At 44.8% G+C, this 20,114-nt stretch overlaps 2 protein-coding genes across 2 annotated transcripts; both read left to right on the top strand.

Moving 5' to 3' along the window:
- The first annotated feature begins 8,419 nt into the window (after positions 1-8,419).
- selenoe (selenoprotein e) lies at positions 8,420-10,484 on the top strand. Its single transcript, XM_062384918.1, has 4 exons — positions 8,420-8,587; positions 8,788-8,864; positions 9,175-9,253; positions 10,143-10,484. Exons 1-4 carry the CDS (start codon positions 8,495-8,497, stop codon positions 10,284-10,286), a joined length of 393 nt encoding a protein of 130 aa, XP_062240902.1. The 5' UTR covers positions 8,420-8,494; the 3' UTR covers positions 10,287-10,484.
- Positions 10,485-10,872: 388 nt separating this feature from the next.
- Positions 10,873-13,816, top strand: zgc:112294 (transmembrane protein 17A). The gene is made up of 4 exons (XM_062382161.1): positions 10,873-11,126; positions 11,753-11,859; positions 12,508-12,621; positions 12,900-13,816. The coding sequence occupies exons 1-4, from the start codon at positions 11,000-11,002 to the stop codon at positions 13,218-13,220; spliced, it is 669 nt and encodes a 222-aa protein (XP_062238145.1). The 5' UTR covers positions 10,873-10,999; the 3' UTR covers positions 13,221-13,816.
- Positions 13,817-20,114: the final 6,298 nt, after the last annotated feature.

The following is a 20,114-nucleotide window of genomic DNA, read 5'->3' as shown; positions in this document are numbered from 1 at the left end:
GCAGAACTTAAAAATCACATCTTGTTTTATTGATTCACAACGACAGCCATGATAAAGTTAGACTCTAGGGGTCATGGCCCCTTGTTGGCTTCTCCTCCTGGTGTTGGATTCCAGCGTGGAACAACAGTAAGGTGAAATGGGATATATGAAGTAATACTCCACACAAATCGCCTGTTGTATTCTCTGAAGAGATTCATTCAGTTGCTGATTGATATTTGACCCTTTCCTCAGACGACTCCGGGCTACTGGGCCACTGCCGCGTCCCGGGACCAAGCAGGGGTCCCACAGAGTCGTCCAGTCACAGCGGCTCTTCAAAGGGCCTGAGGAAACCAGGGGACTGTTGATTTGGCTCCTTCAGGAGAGAGGAGGGACAAGAGCTCCTTTCATTGGGGGAAAAAAAAGAAAACATTGGAAACTCTGTGCTAAGGAGCTAATCACGCGCTGCATATGTGTCCTCTTCTGGCGGGGAGAAGAGGGATCCAGCCTGGACTGGGCCACAAGGCAGTGGAGCAGGATGAATGGGTTGATGTAAGGATGACAGGATGGGTCATGTGATGGGTAATTGGAAACAGAAGAGAGAGGCTTTGTTTTGGATTTGACTCGTTTCAGCACGGTGTCCTACATGTGTTTAATGAGTGCATGCATGTTTAATACGTGTTGGGATTGGGATTCACTTTGATGTAGACTTTAATTGGTATTGACCACAACATTATAGCTAACACAGAAAACTAAGGCCTTGTCTACACTACTGTGGATATCATGTTGAACATATCCCTTCAACCAGTTTCACAAAACAACAATAATTGCTAAAACGAGCATAGCAGGCCTGTAGGTGGCGATAAAGTCTACATCAACAATCCTGTGAATATTGGTAATATGGTGCAAGGAGGGAAATTTAGCTAAAACATGTGTTCAGACCTTAGCAGTGCTAACCGGTATGTAGCTGCCATTGTTGTCGTTGTTTCGCCAGTACTCATCACAAAAAGCAGCTGTTTGCATAGATGAGTTAAGCTGTGGTGATCTGCTTTACATTAGGATACAGAGATACCCGAGTTTTTGTATTTATAATAAAATCTAGTTACATAAAACGCCATTTACAAAAGGCCCAAAATGCAGAGGAAACGTTTGCAGGGTGTAAGATGGCACCCTGGATTGCAGCATTGTAATTCTGAGGGAGTGTGTTGATGTTGGCTTTTACATCAGGGATCTGTGTAGAGCATCATCATCAGCTGCTAGACCTCTTAGTCAGACTTTAATAGTTCAAATCCATCTTCCTCTTAATTGCCATCCCGATATTCAACCAAACCAACACCAGAGTCTGAGCCCTCCCCTCCTGTCATCGCACGTCCCATGTGACAACGTCCTGAAGTCTGATGCCACGATGCTGAGGCACGTTGACACAACTGCCTCCATCTGCTCGTCCTCTCCGCCCGCAGATGGAGGAGATTCTCAGCTGAGTCGTCCCAACACATGCTCTCTGGCGTTTCATCCCTGACATGTGGTGGGAAAGTCACAGCTTGTGAAGGAGCCTTGCGTGTCACCAGCGTGTTCAGGATAAACTGAGGTGATTGATGATCTGCATCGTCTCCTGTGAGGGATTTCTGTGTTTGAATGGATTCAAACGTGCAAAGCCTGTGTGTGATTATGGAACTTGGCCTCGTCATATCCCCTCTGCAGTTAGGCTGAGAATAATATTTTGCTCGTTTCATTCACTTGGTGCTAAAGGTGGACGTGTGAAACACAAAGGAGCGACTATACCGAATAACGCGAGGCCCGGTCAAGAAGTCAGGGTGAGGAGTTTGGGAAGGGGGTTCGGTGACATCTCGGCTGCCAGTCCAAACACGACTTGGAGCCGGGGCGCCCTCGTCGTGCCAAATCTACAGCAGCAGCGAGGCTTTTAAAAACTGAGGCCCTGTGAGTCAGCCAAAAAGCCCTGGACTCGGCAAACCTATTCCAGTCCCCGCGTTTCTGTGGCAACCCGGGAACAGATTGGAACCACATCTGGAAGCCATTTCAGTCCCTGCGAGGAGAGGAAGAAAGAAATTTATGAGTGAGGGGGGAAAAGAAGACAAATATTTTCTGCAATGCAAAGCAGAAAGAAAATGGAGTCACGTTACACTTAAGAAGAGGTCGAGAATATTAATTTAGCCGCGGACCGACTCCAAAGCAGTTTTTTCTGATGCCCGTGTAAATTCAGGATCTGGGATAAATGCAACTGCTTCTCAGCTTGACACCAACTTCTCATGCAGACAGAAATATTCTGAAGGAATAAAGGCTTCGGATTTAAGATTTCACGTCATCTCCGCAGATCTCTTGATTTGTTTTGACAGTCTGCCATTAGTGTACGTTTATGCTTGAAAAATCTCCCTGAACCACAGAGGATCTGTTTTTTGTTTGTTCTCGTTTTCCACTCATCGTCTGTGTCGCTCTCTGACAAACATGTGCATCGGCTACGTCCCCGATTTTCCTGAAAAAGCTGTGATTTCCCAGGTGGACTCGTTGCATCAGCCGCATGCAGATTTGAAAAGTGCTGTTTTCATCTGTTCTCCCCGTCAGGAACACACGGGCTAATTGCTCTCCTCCTTCCGCCTTCGATGTTGCTCCTCGGGCCCGTGGAAATTCAGGAAACTTATGAAATGACATTTACTGGAAATGGATTGCCGGTGCTCTTGTGGAGCCAAAACCGCGGAGAACTGAGGTCAGCGCGCAACCAGAGGAGGAGGAGAAATGCCAGCATCAGACGTGTGTTTATAGATTCCCAGTGACATCTACTCGCTGTGCGATTTAAGACTGTCATTATAAGAGAAACGAAACTCCCATGCAGAGGCACTGACCTAAAATAGTTTGATGTCGATGTACAAGTTGTGAGAGAGCGACAACACACGGATCTGATGTTTGTGTTTGGGATCGATGAACTTCACTGTATGAGATTTGAAAAGTACAATTTACTTTAGTTTGCTGCATCTGACGTGTTATTAGTATTCTGGCAGTGTCGGGACATTAAGCTTCTGCAAAGACACACACACACACACACACACAAACACACACACACACACACACACACACACACACAGTTGTTATTTGCCTCGCTCTGTAAATGTGGAGGTAAATAAGCACAAACAGTGAGAAGTGAAGCTACATCTCCCTCTCTCTCTCTCTCTCTCTCTCTCTCTCTCTCCCTCTCTCTCTCCAGATGGAGAGTTTATTTTTCCTCCGTGCCTCTCAGGGTGTGCAAACCGTTGTCTGGGACTTCAAATTGCCCTGAATTTTCCCCCCTTTGTCAGCATAATTCTGCAGAACGAGCGTATTAGGGGGAGAAGATTTGGACGGCTAATAGGAAGCAGATCAGTCAGATGCTCTTTTTCTTCCCCTTTTCTCTCTCTCTCTCTTATTCTGTTTCTCTCGTTCTTTTAAACCCTTTTCTCCTTCTTTTGTGTTTTTTTCCTCCACAGCCTATTTTCCTCCTTCCTCTCCCCCCTCCGTCCTTTCATCCCTCACTCACCCATCCATCCGCTGTCTTGTGCAGTACAGTGGGACTTCAGGCTTCATGATGCGGCCTGCGGTTTCAGCTTTCACATAACTCCACAAGCTGACCCAGCCAAAGTTTGGCTTTTTCTTTTCTCTCTTTCTGCTTCTCACTCACTCCATTCTGGAGCAGAGGGAAAGAGAAAGGGGGGAGAGAGAGAGAGAGAGAGAGAGAGAGAGAGAGAGAGAGAGAAAGAAAGAGAGGCAGAGCTGCTGTATTGCTCCAGATATTGGGACGGAAAATGATCACAAGACTCGAGTGTGTCCGTGCAAACCCGGGGGGGAAATAATCAGTCGGGTTATGTTTCTGTGCTCTGGACCCGGCCATCAGTCCTGTGTCGTGTTGTTGGAGATGTAAACTTCTCACTTCTTCTATTTTCTTTTTCCAGTTACAGAATCACATGTCGATGCAGAGTTACTCACCGTCCTGCTGCAGGAACGTTTCCCCATCAGCCTGAATCAGCTTCCATCACGGCTCTGTGACTCAGAGGTCGGGGGTCAGGAGTCTTCGCACCCTTTCTTATCTGTGGGTTTATTTTCTTTAGACTCACCGATAACAGCTGGACGAAAAAGGGCAGAGAAGCGGTGATTTACTGGTGCTCGGATGCCAGGACTTATTGAGTGTCCGGTGGTGCGGTGCAGCGGCGTGTGAAGGGAAGTGTCGGCCGTGTCCCCCCCCCCCCCCCCCCCTCACTCCGGCTGTGTGCTGGTGTGTACATGACCCTCGCGGCCCTGCTCCACTTCGCAGGACAACACTGGAGTCATTATGAGGAGCCATGTGTTTCTGATTACCCATACTCCGATTAGAGGGAGGGGAGCAGCGGTTACTGTCTGCTTCCCCCCCCCCCCCCCCCGGCTCCTCTGATGTGGCCAGCAACTGGACAATCATCAGTCCAAATTCCGCCCCCACACACACACACACACACACTCACCGTTATGCTTCTCACCCCCTCGCCAAAACCTTTCAACCATGACGTCACTACCAGGCCCAGCACCTTATCCTGTTCCTCATATAAACAGTGAAGTCTTAGTCATTGAAATTAGTTGTACTGGACGTATTGCACTGCATTGTTGCCGAGCTGTAAACACAGTTGTGTGTCTGGGGTTTTGTGGTTTCTGTTGTTGCATCAATTCGCACAAAACTTACCCAGTGACCGCCAGAAAATTGCTCTTCTGGTTCCTTCCTCCTCGAGGCAGGTCAGAGGTCAGCTGGCGAGCAGAAAGTGTGAGGACGCATTGATTTGTGAGAAATTTCAGATTTAGAGTTGATAGTTATTGACGTGATGACGCCTGTGTGGTTCTCTGTGCTGAGGTCATGTGAGAGTCAGCTGACAGTCGACTGGGAGTCGTTTTAAAGAGCCACAGCCCTGAAGAAAGTACAATTAAAACCAAGTCAGCAGCTGATGATCTGAAGTTTATCTGATGCTGTATGAGGAAATGCAAATTGAAGGTCCCTCCAGAGGACAGCCAGGTTTTTTTTTTACACAGAATCTTTTATTTCTTTTATATTGATCTACTCATTAAACTCTCAAAAATGTCTATATGTCAAATTGTTGCTTCAGGTAAGAGAAGTACATTCTGACTACAAGTACTCCTGAGAAATATACACGGTGCAAGTAAATCAAAGCCACACATCAGTGGTGTACAAAATGTAAGTTACTTTACATAACTTGTACAAATACTGTCCGATAAATCTGACTGGATAAACCTTCATCATCAACACAACAAACCAACAACAAGCTTGTCAGCGACGTCTGTGCAACGCAACCCCCCCCCCCCCCGTGTTGAGATGATTTGAGCTAATTGTGGGTCAAAGGTTCACACGTTATCCACGAGCTAAATCAAAATCAGTGACACTGTAGTTTACGGCATGAGCTGTAAATTTGTTCAGAGTCACTGTCACGTAGCATCACTTCACTACACACCCATTTCTTTAAGGCTTAATTAACAGATTTTGGTGATTTTTCAACGACAGATGATTCAATAAGACGAATAAATCCACGTATAAGGATTCATCGTGAGATTTATAATTTAAAAACACAGGAACTGCCTTTTTCTTCCGTTGTTCTCTAACACAATGTGAAGCTTCTCTGTGTTTTGTGCTGTTTCAACACGTTTTCCAAGTCGAGGAAATATATGTTTGAGCCTCAGTGAGTGTACGTCTGCACACTGCACATTATATAGTGGAGCTCGCTCATTAGCATTGCATTGTTAATGAATGAAGCATGAAGCCTTCAGTGCTGCTTCTCTTTATGAGCAGACTGCAGCGCAGCAGGCAGACAGGCAGCCGGCTTCCCCCCAGGATCCCCGAGGCTCCAGACAGATAAACACACACTCACACACACACACACACATATACACACAAACACACACACAAGATAACTGTTCAAACTAAAGCTCTACATTTTATATTCGTCTTCGCTGCTCCTCCTTTAATGCTCAGGCAAATGTTCAGTGTACGTGACAGCTGACGTCGACATTAGAGCCAAGTTTTTCTCTCCCACAAATGGGCACAGCATAAGAGAGCACACACACACACACACACACACACACACACACACACACTAATGTCCTGCTGGCTGGTGGGCAGCATCCGGTGTTTAGCTGCGACAGGAAGTGTGTGTGTCTTTATAGCGAGCCCTCTGAAGGAGGCGGGATCACAGCGAGGTGTTTCAGTGTTTGATCTTCTGCCAAACGCAAGTGTTCCAATTTGATAGAAAAAATAAAGAGAGACTTCTAATAGAAGAAAAGTTGCTGGGTACATTTTTTTGATATTTGTTTGTAAATGTCTTCATCGTCTGCTTCTCTCTTCTGGTTCTGAATGAAAGCCTTTTCCCTGTTGTCAGCAGAATAATAACAACATCCCCCCCCGTTTTGGGGGCCGGCACCATGTGATGTAAGCTGAAACATGCTGATGGTGAACACATATGGTTCACATCCACACGTACAGGCCGAGGCACAGCCGCCCCACCCCCACCGCTCATTACCTCCTCAGCTCATCAACTCTCCCTTTCTCCAGCTCGGCGATTCAACTTCTTTTTCCTTTTTATCCGAGTCCAACTCAGATTGCGAGGAGCTGGAGAGGAACGTTAAGAACTTGAAGATGCAAAGCGTGAAACTCCAGCAGGACGAGCGTAAAGGCCCTCAGGCTTTTTGTTTTTTACGACGGCTGCCAAGGGGAGGAAACCCTGTTAAAGCAGGGGGACTGTTTTACAGCCGTTTGACACATCATCTCAAACCGTAGAGCGAAAGCGGCCCGAGCACACGTTTTACCCGCCAAACCACCAGGAAGTGTGCGTGTGGGCGTCGCCGCCCTCGTGTGGCGACCTGATGCGTCTGCCTCCTCACAGGATAGAGGGAGTCGGGTAAACTCACAGGACAGATGGAGAGATGTTTCCTCTTCAAGTGTGTTAACTCGCTGCAAATGTGCTGCGTTCTCTCATAAGGTCTGATTTCATACCAGAGCACACGAGGGGATTCGAGGGCTTGTGCAACAACAGCAATGTGAGAGAGACAGAGAGAGAGAGAGAGTGTGTGTGTTAGAGAGAGAGAGAGACACTAGTTTGACTGTGTCTGAACAAAGCAGATTTTTTAGGTCAGTTCAGAATTCAATGATGAACACTCAAAAGGAGGAGAGGTATTTTCAAGATTTACCAATAGAATTCATTCTCTACGTCTTGTCTTTCAAAGATGGTATCTGACGAGTTTGACTCTTTGTCATCCAGACACATACCAGAGGGCTGGCAGGACAAACTCCGGAGAAAGCTTGAAGCCCTTCAGACTCCATGATTTCCATCCACAATTTAAAAAATGACCTCCCTGATATAACTACAATAATAGAAAATATCTCTGCAACTACAGGGTCTATATGAAAACTATTGGTATCTATATAGATTTATGCAGAGGTGTCAGACTCAGTATGGAGGTTACTGGACGGAGTAAAGATAGAACACAACAGACATGACTTATTTGAATGAGTAAATATTCTTTATGAAATCAGCAGGAAGGTTTTCATGCTTCCCTCATATCTGTGTGGGTTCTCTCCAGGTCCTCCAGGGTCGTCCCACTGTCCAAATACATGCAGCTTAAACTGATTGTCTCTACAGCCCCCCCACCATCAAAGAACAGATGATGGATGGGTGATCATTCACTTTCTTCATAGGACTTACAAGTGAAGATCATCACCAGGTCTCCTCCATCGCACATTCATTAGCAGCTGTAATCAATATGTCTGTATGAGTTTGTGGAGACCAAAACAAAAAGGGATAAATTGAGAGTCTATTGGTGTCGTTGTTCCACATTTGTCAATATGACATTTTCCTAAATTATTTGTGATATTAATGATTTGATTTGTTTTCTCCTCTGATCAATGACAAATGCATGCGTTTGAAATGAATAAAGTAGAAATGCATGCGTTTACAAATATAACACAGATTCTCTCCGATCAGAAGCTCTACTGAGAATCAAACTTGTTTTCAGTTCACACGCAGGTTTGATATGTTTCTTAGAGAAGTTGGACAGATCATGTTCAGCAGAGTTTCGTCTGTCAGCAGCTGCTGGGGTCTGACTCGCTCTCATAGGCCGTCAACTACCTGTGAGTTCATTCTATGGGAACAAGTGATAAGAGTCCAGATGTTAGCTGATGACATCTGATGTGGAAGAAACCATAAACCATAAAAGGTGGGGGCCTCTCTGTGACGTTAGAAAACTCAACAAACAGTCTCGATAACAACAGAAGAAGAATCAAGATGTGAGAGACAGTTTTTATCAAGTGCTGAGATTAAAAAGCATTTTAACAGAGAAACAGGAAGAAACTGGGAGAAGAACCAAACCCAGGTGGACGCTGCTCCCCTGTGGGAACACGTCATGGTCCCGTCCAGCCTGAGAAAGGGTCCAAGTGTGTGAAAGGGTTTAATCTTGTTGGTAAAATCTTCGGCAAAAGCACTAGAAGGAACCAGTGTGTGGTAAAATGTGGGTTTTATTGGTGCTCGCCCTTACCCTCGGTGTGAGGGCGTCAGAAAACGGCACAGAGGAGCCGGTGGTGGCCAGAGGTAAACTGCTGGTGAGTATGATGGACAGCTCACAGAGGAAGATTAAAGTCAATAAAATGCTTTAGCTTAAAAGTTTGAACATCTTGACATCGGGCCTGAGCCGTGTGCTGTCGTGTCAGTGTGGAGAGTTGTGATAGCTGGCAGCTCTGAGCAGAACAAAGCAACACACGGCCGTTTGTCAAGCTGCTTTAACAACCTGTCGTCCTCACAGGCTCCCAGCGTGGTTGGATGAGGCATAAAGAAAATGCCCGAGCTCCATCACTTCCTCCTGGAGCGATGGGCTCTCTAGTATCCTTGTTGCTCTTTTGCATTCTCCTGCGGCCTCTTGTCGAGACGTGACTTTTTCCCCAACGCACACACACACACACACACACACACACAGAGCAGCCGGTCCTCTCGTGACCTCTCCCTCACAGACAAAACAATGGTCCCAGCAAGTAGCCCGGTCCCGTGCCAGCCAGCTCTGGGAGCTTTCCAAAAAAGCTCATGCAAGTCCAGATCATGCAGGGTCTAAAAATAGACAATGGACTTTACACATCACAAGCCCTATTGTGTACCTGTTGTTTCCCTTGATCCCTTCTTTTCCCCCCCCGTGCAGCCACAACTTGGAGTATGACTCATCGGAGGAGAAGAATCCCCGTCTGGTATTCTACGACGAGACGGACGAGGTTGTGAAGGTGAGACTCGGGTTCGGGGATCTTTTGAAATCCGGCCTTGTGAGGCAGTTTTTTTTTCCAGGGGAGCAGCGGAGTGTCGAAGTGGAAGTTTTTAAAAGCTCCTACATCTGATATGAGATCGTCTGTCAGATACCGAGTCACAGAGACAGAGTGTGTTTGAAAGAGTGAGAAAAAAAATGGATGGCAAAGAAAGACTGAGAGGCTGAGAAAGTATATAAATCAGAGTTTCTGACAGCTGAGCGATATTTTTATACGGAGACATGATACTCGGCATGAATGTTGATATAAATGTGAGCCCTTAAATTTCAAATTGTCAATGTTTCCCACAGACTTTTTTTATCAGTGTGGAAAAGCCCCTGAACCAAGGGACAATAAAACTCTCCCAGTGAAACCACCGTTAATGAATTTTCTTCTAAACGCACAAAGAGCCCCCGCTGTGACTGGAAAGTGAACTGTTCTCCCTCTTTGCTTCTTTCTCCATTCGACTCTTTACCTTTTTGTTTCCCTTATTAACTCCACGTGGGAGTTTTCTTTTTTCTGTCTGTTTCAAGGGCTCGTGTTTGTTGTGTTCGTTTATTGCTTCATGATGTGGGCGGTCGCCCTTTGAGACTGTGATTTGAAATTCGAATCAAGAATCATTTCAGAGACTAAATTACTGAGCAGATAAATGAAAATAAATGTGCTGAGGGAAGTTTTAATAAAAAATCAAGATTCTGTGAAATTAACGGTTTAAAAGACGAAACACAACAAAACCATAAGTCTGATAAATACCATCTTCTCTGAATCCATCTACTTCACACAACATGACCGCCTTTTCAGCCTTATGTCCATATGCATGTGTATGTGTGTGTGTGTGTGTGATGCCGTGTATGTTTCCCCGACACGTCAGACTGTTCCCGTGAAGAAAATGAAGGCAGATGAGATCAGCAGCCTGTTGGACTCGCTGGGTTTCTATAAGAGGGCCCAGAAAGGGGAAGAGGTGCCAGAGGAGTTCCAGCACTTCCCCCTGCGCGCCCCGAGGGACGAGCTGTGACGACATCTAGTGGACAAACCCTGCCACTGCAGCCCGGCCGCTTTAATGACGTGTGGGGCCCAAAGGCCAGAAAACGAGGAGCCAGGCTCCACGCTGAGGACTTGCTGGCCGGGTGCATGGAGCAGGGGGTTAGAAATGGACGTGTCCTGTTAGCGAGCTGAATCTTAATAATAAAATAATTCTGGAAAACAACACAAACATGTCTGAAGGGTCTGTGTATTCATGTGGGTCTGTTTTCTTCACTATAGTCACAATATAGAGCTATTGCATAATTAAAAGATATTTAAAAAGGTTATATGTTGTAAACTGAATTAAAATGTGTGTTTTATTTGTAAGGAGAGGGTTAATTGAAACTTTATTTTATGAAGATGCATCTTATTTTGCTCCATATTTTATTTCTGTAGATCTTTCAAAACTTTTGGATTATCTAATGACACAAACAAATCATATTGAGCATCATAAAAAGCTGCTAAGTAACTAACAAACTGCCAGGATGCTGTTTCAGCCTAATCCTCAGCCCGCCTCCCTCACTTTAATCTGATTAGCACCAGAGTCTGCCAGCCTGCGTCTGTATGTGTGTGTCCATTTGTGTCTCTGTGCAACTTAACACAACAGGGATTAGCAGTAGTCACTGAAAACACAAACACAGTTTCCAGACCGGGAGATTTTTCCTGACTCTTCTGGCTCGGTGATGTTGAACAGCTCTACCCACGATGCCTGTGTTTTACTCACCTGTGCCCGAGAGCCTGCAGATGGGTCTGGCCTACATGGGCGGCTCGGCGTTCACCAACAACCGGACGGCCGACAGCGACTTCACCAGGGAGCAGGAGGACGCATCGGGTCGGTAACTTGTCCCACAGAACTACAACTGTGGTGTAGTCTAGTATGACTCATAGTTCACCAAAGTAAAATATCATTCTAGAATATACTACGATGCAATATTTGTGAATGTGTGATTATGAGTAACTGAAACTAATTCTGATCTCATAACTGAGGTAAATGCTTTGTCATCTGGATACTGCATGGAAACTTATCATAACTGAACTCTATCTTCATCCACACTTTAAGTCTCAGCTACGCATTATCAACAGTTCATGTCTAATCCATTCACTGTCCTCATTCCCATATATTTCCTGTCTTTACATGTTATATTTATTTTAATTACATTCAGAGTTTCTATACTTACGATATATTTTTTCTGTATTCCTGAGGTTTAAGTATTGCAAGTACAGTACTGGCTGATGTCTATTTGACTCTTGCTTCTGTAATACTGCAAATTTTGGGACTAATAAAGGATTATTTGATCTTATGGATGTTTCTGTATATGCACTTTTAGAGCTATTTCTCTTGACAGTATCTTTTGAAGCTTTAAAAAGTCAATTATTTGTATTTCTGAAGCTCACATACGTGGCATCAGCAACACACTAATGATCGTGTGATGTATATTGTTGTGTGTTGTGTTGCAGTGGTGAACGAGCTGGTCTCTCACCTCCCTCTGCAGATGCTGCTCTACTTCAACATGTTTTATTTTCCTTGCTGGTGGTTCTCGGCTGTGTTCATGCTGGAAGTGAAGGTTGGTTGAAGATTGATCACAACACAAACTCAAATTGCATTAGACTGATTTCAAGATTATTTATAAAAGTCTTGAAATCAAATCAACTGAGGAAAATGGTTTAACTATCAGGGAGTGAGGAGTTGAATACGTGGACTCATTCATTAGAGGTTAAATCCACTTAAATTCAATATATGTCAAATTGGAACACCGGTGACTTTGGCGCCATCTATTGGTCGCATCAAGTAGCACTGAGATTAATAAATAATACATGTATTACAACAAATATATAGAAAGGAAAAGGGCAAAAAGACCAGAAGGAAATATTTGTGCAAGTGGAAATGTGAAGATTAAAATTGATTAACAGAAAAATAAACCCATCCTGTAAAGCCCCATGAATAAGACTACACCTATTTTACCACTTTTTAAATATCAATGATGACACATAGGGTCATTGGCATTTAATCCAATGATACACATAAAGGTTTGTCATGTAGAGCTTTACAATTCACTGTGTTAGATCATTATACTTTATCAAATCCACATTCATAAAGTTATATTTGAGATTTTTTTGAAGAATTATACTTTTATATGTGTTTTCTAATAAAGTACGCAACTTTTTATTTTTAAATTTAACTCATTGACATACCAGCCGTGCTTCATTTGCAGTTCTACTATCTGCCCGGATACTACCAGGCTCTGCTCATCACCGGCATCGTCCTCCTCACGGTCATCGAGGTGGTGCGACTTTATCTGGGCTACATCGGCAACCTTAAAGAAAAGGTAATTCAAACAGTCGACATCCACACTGACACACAACACAGACACACAACACAGGCCTCTTCTGTGAAATCGACTCCTGGATGACACAGTGGAGTAAGTATGAGAGCAAACAATCAGCTCGAGGCTACAACCACCTTATTCTATTGAGTTTCTCTGTGTGTGTGTGTGTGTGTGTGTGTTTTTTCATGTTGATACAACTCAAGCCCTCGTCTGCTTTATCTCTGCATCGCCTCCGTCCACCAACCCAACTTCTCTCCTCCCCCCCCGCCTGTCATCAGGTGCCAGAGCTGGCCGCCTTCTGGCTCCTGTCTTTCATGTTCCAGCTGCCCGTGCTGCTGTTCTTCCTGACCGATGAAGGGATTCTCATCCTGCCCCTGGAGAGAGCCGTCCACTCCCTGTACCTCCTCTTCCTCCTCGCCCAGATCCTGGCCTCCTTCCTGGCGCTCAGGACCATGACCCGAAAGCTCACCGTCCTCTTCCATCTGCGGCAGTTTGGCAAAGTGGAGAGCCTCCGCCACGCGGGGATGAGCCCCGTCCACGGGTTGACGTACCGTCGAAGCGTGCTGCCGGTGTCACCACACAGTGACATGTACGACTGAAATATGAGTTCGCCTGACTTAACACTTGTTTACTTTCTGTTCCAAACACTGGACTTTGTGCTTAAGGTGCAACTTCATCCCGAAGTGTTTGGGTGTCTCTCACTGGACATACAAAGAATTGTCTTTAAAACTCAGAGCTGGGAAGCAGGACCGTCCCTCTGTCAGCTCGCCTGAGGTTGTCCAGCTGTGAAAGACGACTCCAGCTGCAGCAAACACACTTTTGCAAAAGAAATGTCATAAAAAAGTGGAGAGTTACTCACCTCCAGAGTTTCATTGAACCGTTTGGGGCAGCCAAGGTTAAAGCAATGGCTGAGGTATTGGTTGTGTTCTTGGGGGACGTCTCTGACTGGAAGACAATGTTGGTTTAGGCTTTTAGTTTCAGCTCAGATTTAATTTAATTTGAAAATGAGACGTGTCTGGAACGGAGGGACTTCCATCTTTGAAATGCAGATGCCATGATGTAGAGACGTCTCAAACTGTTGCTTTCTCTGTGTAAGCATCATGCCTGCAAGATCTGAGATGGTTTGTAAACACTAGGGGGCGTTGTGAGTCATCTATGTATGACCTGTTTTTTTAAATGTGGGAATAAACATTAAATTAAAAACAGCATTAATGTGTTTCATCAAAAAAGTGTCCCCATAATTTGGTTGACAGCTCAAAAAAACACATTTCAGAGTTCAGTTACTTTTAATCCACTGCTGCATTGTGACCATTTGAGCACAGATCCTGAACGGCTTGTACAATCTGCACTCTGGTATTCACCTCTGTGTTGTGACTGCCTTGCATTCTGTCTGGTCCTCTGAGGCCACTGCTGGTGCAGATTGCATGTGACAAATCTAACAGACATCCTCATACCTCGACTTGTTTGGGTGTGCAAGAAAAACGAAAGCGCTGACGCCGACATCCAGACATTGTGTTGTTGTTTTAGAAGAGATTAAACACGTCACTTTGGCCCCACTCTAAATGTCACAGCCTGACGTTGTGTCAGCGGAGGCGTCGTGAACTGACCTGACTTGAAGAGAAGAAAGTGCATCATCACAAAAACAGAATGGACTCAGAAACACCCGGCAGTTCGATGCCGGGAGCTGCCCCCCCCTTCTGTCCTCTTTAATGATGATGGATGACGGAGGCTGGAGTGTTGGTAGAACACAATTGTTTTTGCAAGCGCAGATTACATTTTTCTTTATTACCCACGAGACGAAATGAGTTTTTCAGAGGTAGAAAGCAAACCTGTTTTTCAGGGAAGAGCGATGAGGAACACCTTTTGTTTTCCACTCCATCTCTAAGTCGCTCCTACTGTTTATAATATTAGTTTCAAAAGTGAGATTCACAATTTCTAAATGGTCATAGGGTCCGAGAGTTTTAAACCTGTGACTGCAGCAGAGTTGTGTTAAATAATTATGACCACACAGTGGCAGTCAGTGACCAGGGGAAGGAGGGGAGGTGTGGAAAGTGCTCCACGGTCCAGTGAGAACAGATTATCATGCAGCACATGTGCTGCTCAGGAAACCCTCTGGCAGAGGAAGAAAGGTTAGGCATGTCCGCTCTGCTATTATTTGATCATCTATAACTTTATGGAAATCGATTGCCCATCGTGTTGTCTCCACTTTCCCTCTTTCTTCTTGATGCAGGCGTAGTAAGGATTCCTCACTTGTTTTATAGGACGAGCCCAAAGCCAGAGTCTCAGATGCTTTACCAGTCCCACACCAAGCTGCTAATGAGAGAGACACACTTTCTGTGATACGACGTGTTCATCCTGCTCCACTTTACATCCAGGAAACAAGCTCAAATTACACCCGAGAAGAACCAGGTCCTGTGTTTCTGCAAAGGAGAAAAAAATCTATTTATCGGTCGACAAGAAGGATAACTAACTATAAGGAAAATGGCCCCAAACACGAGCCTTTAAATAAGAGCCGCTGCCCTTTCACTTCAGTTAAAGCTGCTCCAGGTGTCCTGAATTCTTCCCCACAGTGAATTAACCTTGCGGACTGAAAGAGGAACCAGCTGCCACCGGTGCAGCCGATAAGGCAGCTTGGTTTTGGTTTGGTGCTTCTGGCTCATTGATAAAATGGAAGAGGAGACGTGAGCAGACAACAGGAGAGAAGGAGTTGTTTGCTCTGTTGTATTTATTTCAGATCGTGAATCTGGTTCATCAGCAGCAACATGTTTTTAATTACCAGGTAGATTTGTATCCTCCCAGGAGGAAGTGAAAAGAAAAGATCACAAAGACACAAGTTGTCGGATCTTTTCCAACTTGTGCAGTCACTTCTTCCTCCTCAGTAAATCACCTGATTCTGTCCTGATGCACCTTGTCACTCATTAGCTCCTCACAGGTTTTAGATAGAAGGCAGATTCCAGTGTTTTCTGACACCAGCTGAGACCGACCACTAGTTATAAAATAGATAAAGCAGACATCGCCTGGTTGTCAGTTTTGTCCTCTACAAAATCACAAAAAAACACTGGAAATCCTTTTAATCATTGCCACCTAAAAACCCTCAAATTAGACCATCACTGATCCTGATCCATTCGGGAACAGGAGGAATACCCGGCGCCCGTTTGTCCTTTTCACTCGTCTCTGAGGATAAAGACGTCTCTTGGAGGTGGGACGAGCTCATGGTAAAAGTCACTTTGACTCGTTTGTCCTCTTCAGTAAAAGCCAAAGAGAAAACAAACGGATGCAGCGAGTGACGGTGGTAAAAAGCAGGTGCTTATTTTAAAGCTGGAGGAGTCGGGTAGAAAGCTGTGATCCTCTCGGCCGTGTTCTCATTTGTTATGATCGTAATTATAGCGATGAATCACAATTTATTCTGTTGTCACGTCTTGAGTTGTTGTAAACGCTTCACAGAATCACGTTCAAGACACAAGCTAATGTTCTTTATGCCGTTTTCATGTTTTTCTAATGCAAACACGAGTTCAATGGGTTCTTGTCTTCAGGCGTTGCTCTCACCCCCCACTCAGCTCCTCCTCCTATCTGTTTTTAATAACTCTATTAGGATCTAAAGAGGAAGGAGATTATTCAGAAAGGAGTAGAATTTCCCTGGAGACACAGTGGTCACATGTGAAGCGGCTCCTCGCACCCGTCACCTCAAATCAAATTGGCTTCCTGTTTTTTGAAGTGTGGTGAATAATACCTGGGACAATCTGGAGACATAATGTTCTCCGGCTCCTGTAAACGGCTGTCTCAGTGTCCTTTCCATTCAAAGTCATCACTCCTGCACTTCTCAACAAGGCTTTTTTTACCCTCACATTATAGTTTGCTGAGCTCCGGTGAACACGTCATCGCCTTAATTATGATTGGGCGAAATGTGACTGACGAGGCTACAAGCGCTCAGAGGAGGTCATACCCGAGACGTCAGAGAAACATCCTCGTTCCTCATTTCAGTAATCCCTCACGGTGGAGAGATCACCAGACCTGCCAAGACGCCTGGAAACGTCCCCATCCCCTTAATTCCAGGTGGGTATACAATTAACCCTCAAACTACCGTTAGGCTCCAGTCGCAAAGGGTTGTTCCAGGTCGCTAATGGACGGTGTGATGATGTAATTAAACACTTACCTCAGTCACATTGAAGAAACATATAACCCTTACCCTAACCCTAATAAGGCTGTACACGTTTCCTACCAATTTCTGAATTCCAACAAAATGCTAAAGGTCAAATCTTATGAAACTTCTGTGGCCGGAAAGTTTTACATTTAATTCCTCTGTCTCCATTAAACCATTAAAACTATTCCACTGGGTGACATGTTACTTCATGATGAGGAGGAACCCACTGAAGATTCTTTGGGACTCAAAAAGTTTTGAAATGATGGGACTGCACCGAATTGACAAAACGCTCCGAATTGACTCCACACCGATTAATGTGGAGTATAGGAAGACCCAGTCCACGTGGGTGATGACGTCAGGAGTCAGCTCCCTACAGTGCAATGTGAAACCCGACCAACCGGATCGAATGGGTCACAAAAGAACCTCGCTCCATACTTACAGCTGTGAGAACAACCTTAAACATAAAAGTTAAACTGTGGAGTTTATTAGGGACAAAGGAGTCAAGGCTGCTGCTCACTAGAGGATGATCAGGCAGATTTTAGAAGCAAATTGACCCTTTGGACAATCCAACATGTTGGCTGTTTGCGTTTATTGGCACCGACAACGTGTGGTCTGTCGTTCTAGTCAATTTGTCCATTGTGTTTACTTTCTGAACATTATAAGATTAAACATCAGTTAAATCTGTTATAAATGTCTGGCTGTCTCCCCTGTTTTTAGTGTGCATCAGCCTTAAGAGCCGAGCTGGTGGATGCAGCCCAACACCATGAGTACCCTTATAACTACTTTAGTGCTATCAGAAAGAAAAACAAATCTAGGTTAAATCTGAATCTGTAATCACATTTAAGCACATATTCCATTTCCCTCCATTGTTTTGGGATATACGTAGAAACCTTAAAAATCCGAAAATCATCTCAGCTGCGTTTCTTTTCCTTTTCAGTCTGAAGTTTTTCATTTTTCTGCATTTTTCGGGGCAAACCGGTCCTTCAACTCTCCGAGTCTGATCAGCTGGTAAAGAAACTCATTAAACCAGCGAAATGTCCGCAACTGACCCCCCACCTGCACCCCCCCCCCCCCTTCCTTTTCCGTCCACAACCTGTTCCCATTAGCAACTGACTGGAAGAATACTTCCAGGAATACACCGAGCCCGGTCACTCGGGTCCACGGGGAGTGTCAAGCTGTGAGCCTTTCCATTAAATCCTCTGGGACGCTGTTCAATCTCTCTTACTCATTTCCCCTGATAGAATAGAACCTGGCATTTGCAATGAAAGGGTGATATCACAGTTGATGGGAACACATGTATGAGAGAAACTCGACCCGAGTGTTTCGCCGGTCAAATCAGAGCGAACGGGGCCTTTTCTTAAGGGTACAGAATACATATTGCCCGTTTACTGCCTCTAAATGATATCGAGCCATGAAATTCAGATCTCATTCATAAGGTCCTTATATTGTTTCCCCCTTTTTTTTGCAGCCAGCCAGCAGGGAATGTGACATCACCCTGGCAGGCAGGGATATTGAAACTCCGAGGGAAATTGGTCGTCGGATATTTTCTATTTGGGTCTGATTACCTGGGTGAAGGTGAATGGCAGGAGAAGTGGCATCTCCCCCGGGGTTTAAATGGCCACTCGCGGTACAGTATAGATGAATATTTGATCAGCAGCAACAGTATTAAATCTGCACTGCCTGATGACACAGGAGCCTTTACAGCCAGAACCACAGAAAGGCTGATATATATATCCACTGTCCTGGGAGCGTTGTTTTACTATAATGTGAAAGGGTTTGAGTTGAGTCATTTGCATGTTACACCCACATCAGCCTTTTTGTCTCAAATACAACCACATTAAATTATATCCTTATTTGTATCTAAAGGTTTTATTAAAATGGTGTATATTTGCCAACCTTTAGCAAACTGCTGATTTTATGTAAGTGCTGACTCAAAGAATGTCGATTTAAAATGATCAATTTACTATTTTGTCATGTTTATGATCGTCAAACATTTTCAGGCTCCACCTTATTTAGATTTGAGGTTTTTTCTTTGTTGCTAAACAGATTATAAAGACAAAACAAGACATGGGAAGACCTCACCTTTCAGCCTTTAATGTGAACGAGTCATATCTGGTGGTGATGGTAAAGGACACTGATACAAAATAAATGATCTCATAAATCTGGTGACCCCTTCTGTTGTCAGACAATTCCATTAACATTTTTGCGAAAGTGAAATCCTGTTTGTTGCAGATGGCAACTGTATGAAGTGTAGAAGAGAAGCATCTCAAGCTGCTTCTTGTCTGGATGAAGCTCTGCTGATGCTCGTGGCCAATGGCAGCAAATAAAGCCATCAAATCAAAAGTAAAAAAATGTGCTTCATCCAGAGAAACCTGAGCTTTTGTGCCTTTTGGCTTCCTCATCACAAAATGATCCCATTACAGGTGAGATGTGTGAAACACTCCCTCACTTGACACGATCTAACGTTCAGACTTTGGCTTTGAAGCTGCTCTGAATGACTCAGTTCTCCTCCTCTTTGATTCGGGCTGTGACAGTTCCGCTCCCACGTCATCTGCTGCTGCCGTGACAAGACCCTCCATTCAGTTTATAGACTCATCAATAACTCCGGGTTTGTGAGACGGGGACCCCTGTAACTGTGACCCCCCCCCCCCCCCCCCCCCCGTGGTGACCTATAACTGAACAGACGACAGAAACTGAACTTGAGCCGGTGTGAGTTGCAGTTTAGCCCTTTATCTAATCAAGGGGGCTGTCACTGATGGAGCGGGGGGGGGGGGGGGGGGGGGTTATATTCATCCCTCTCTCAAGGATACTTCAGCTTGACACTGAAAGCCTCTGCAGTGACCTTGGCTGTTTTGCAGCCACTGATCTCATGAACCTTCTGTCTTTCATCACCTAAATAAGACAATATAATCGTGCCTGCTTCAGACGGGAAGTCCCACTAAAGAGACAAACCAGAGGGACGTTTCAGAGGCTTGGCCATGTGTGATGCCACGTGTTCAATTCTCTATCTGCTGGTTGCTGCCTGATATTTCTCTGCAAATTACATGACTGATATTTAATATATAAACAAATGCTCTGTTTAAGTAGCTACGCCCTTTTGCACCTGAACCCTATGCAGCTAAGAACCTGACCTACCCCTGAATTGAAGGTCGCAGCAGCCACGGATAATCATTTCAACTCATTTCTTCAAAATATCTTGAGATTCCTGAGAAATGAAGGAGAAATTCACTCTCCTGAATCCTGCATCCTGATTGGCTGCGGCTCAGCAAGCGTAACAGTATCACTGTGGTGGTTGAGAAACATGAATATATTCCAAGAGGAGAAGATTCCAAGTGGGACCTGGTTTTTGGGG

This window comes from Platichthys flesus, chromosome 3 (genome assembly GCF_949316205.1).
Source record: "Platichthys flesus chromosome 3, fPlaFle2.1, whole genome shotgun sequence".
Lineage (NCBI taxonomy): Eukaryota > Metazoa > Chordata > Actinopteri > Pleuronectiformes > Pleuronectidae > Platichthys > Platichthys flesus.
Note: the sequence above shows the minus strand (reverse complement) of the source record. Positions and strands in the feature narration are given on the sequence as shown.

Bases quoted from the DNA above. Each gene is read 5' to 3' on its own strand.
- zgc:112294 (XM_062382161.1), top strand. From the start codon at position 11,000: ATGCCTGTGTTTTACTCACCTGTGCCCGAGAGCCTGCAGATGGGTCTG. The intron at 11,127-11,752 runs GTCGGTAACTTG...GTTGTGTTGCAG, and splicing joins GGAGCAGGAGGACGCATCGG to TGGTGAACGAGCTGGTCTCT. The intron at 11,860-12,507 runs GTTGGTTGAAGA...CTTCATTTGCAG, and splicing joins TGTTCATGCTGGAAGTGAAG to TTCTACTATCTGCCCGGATA.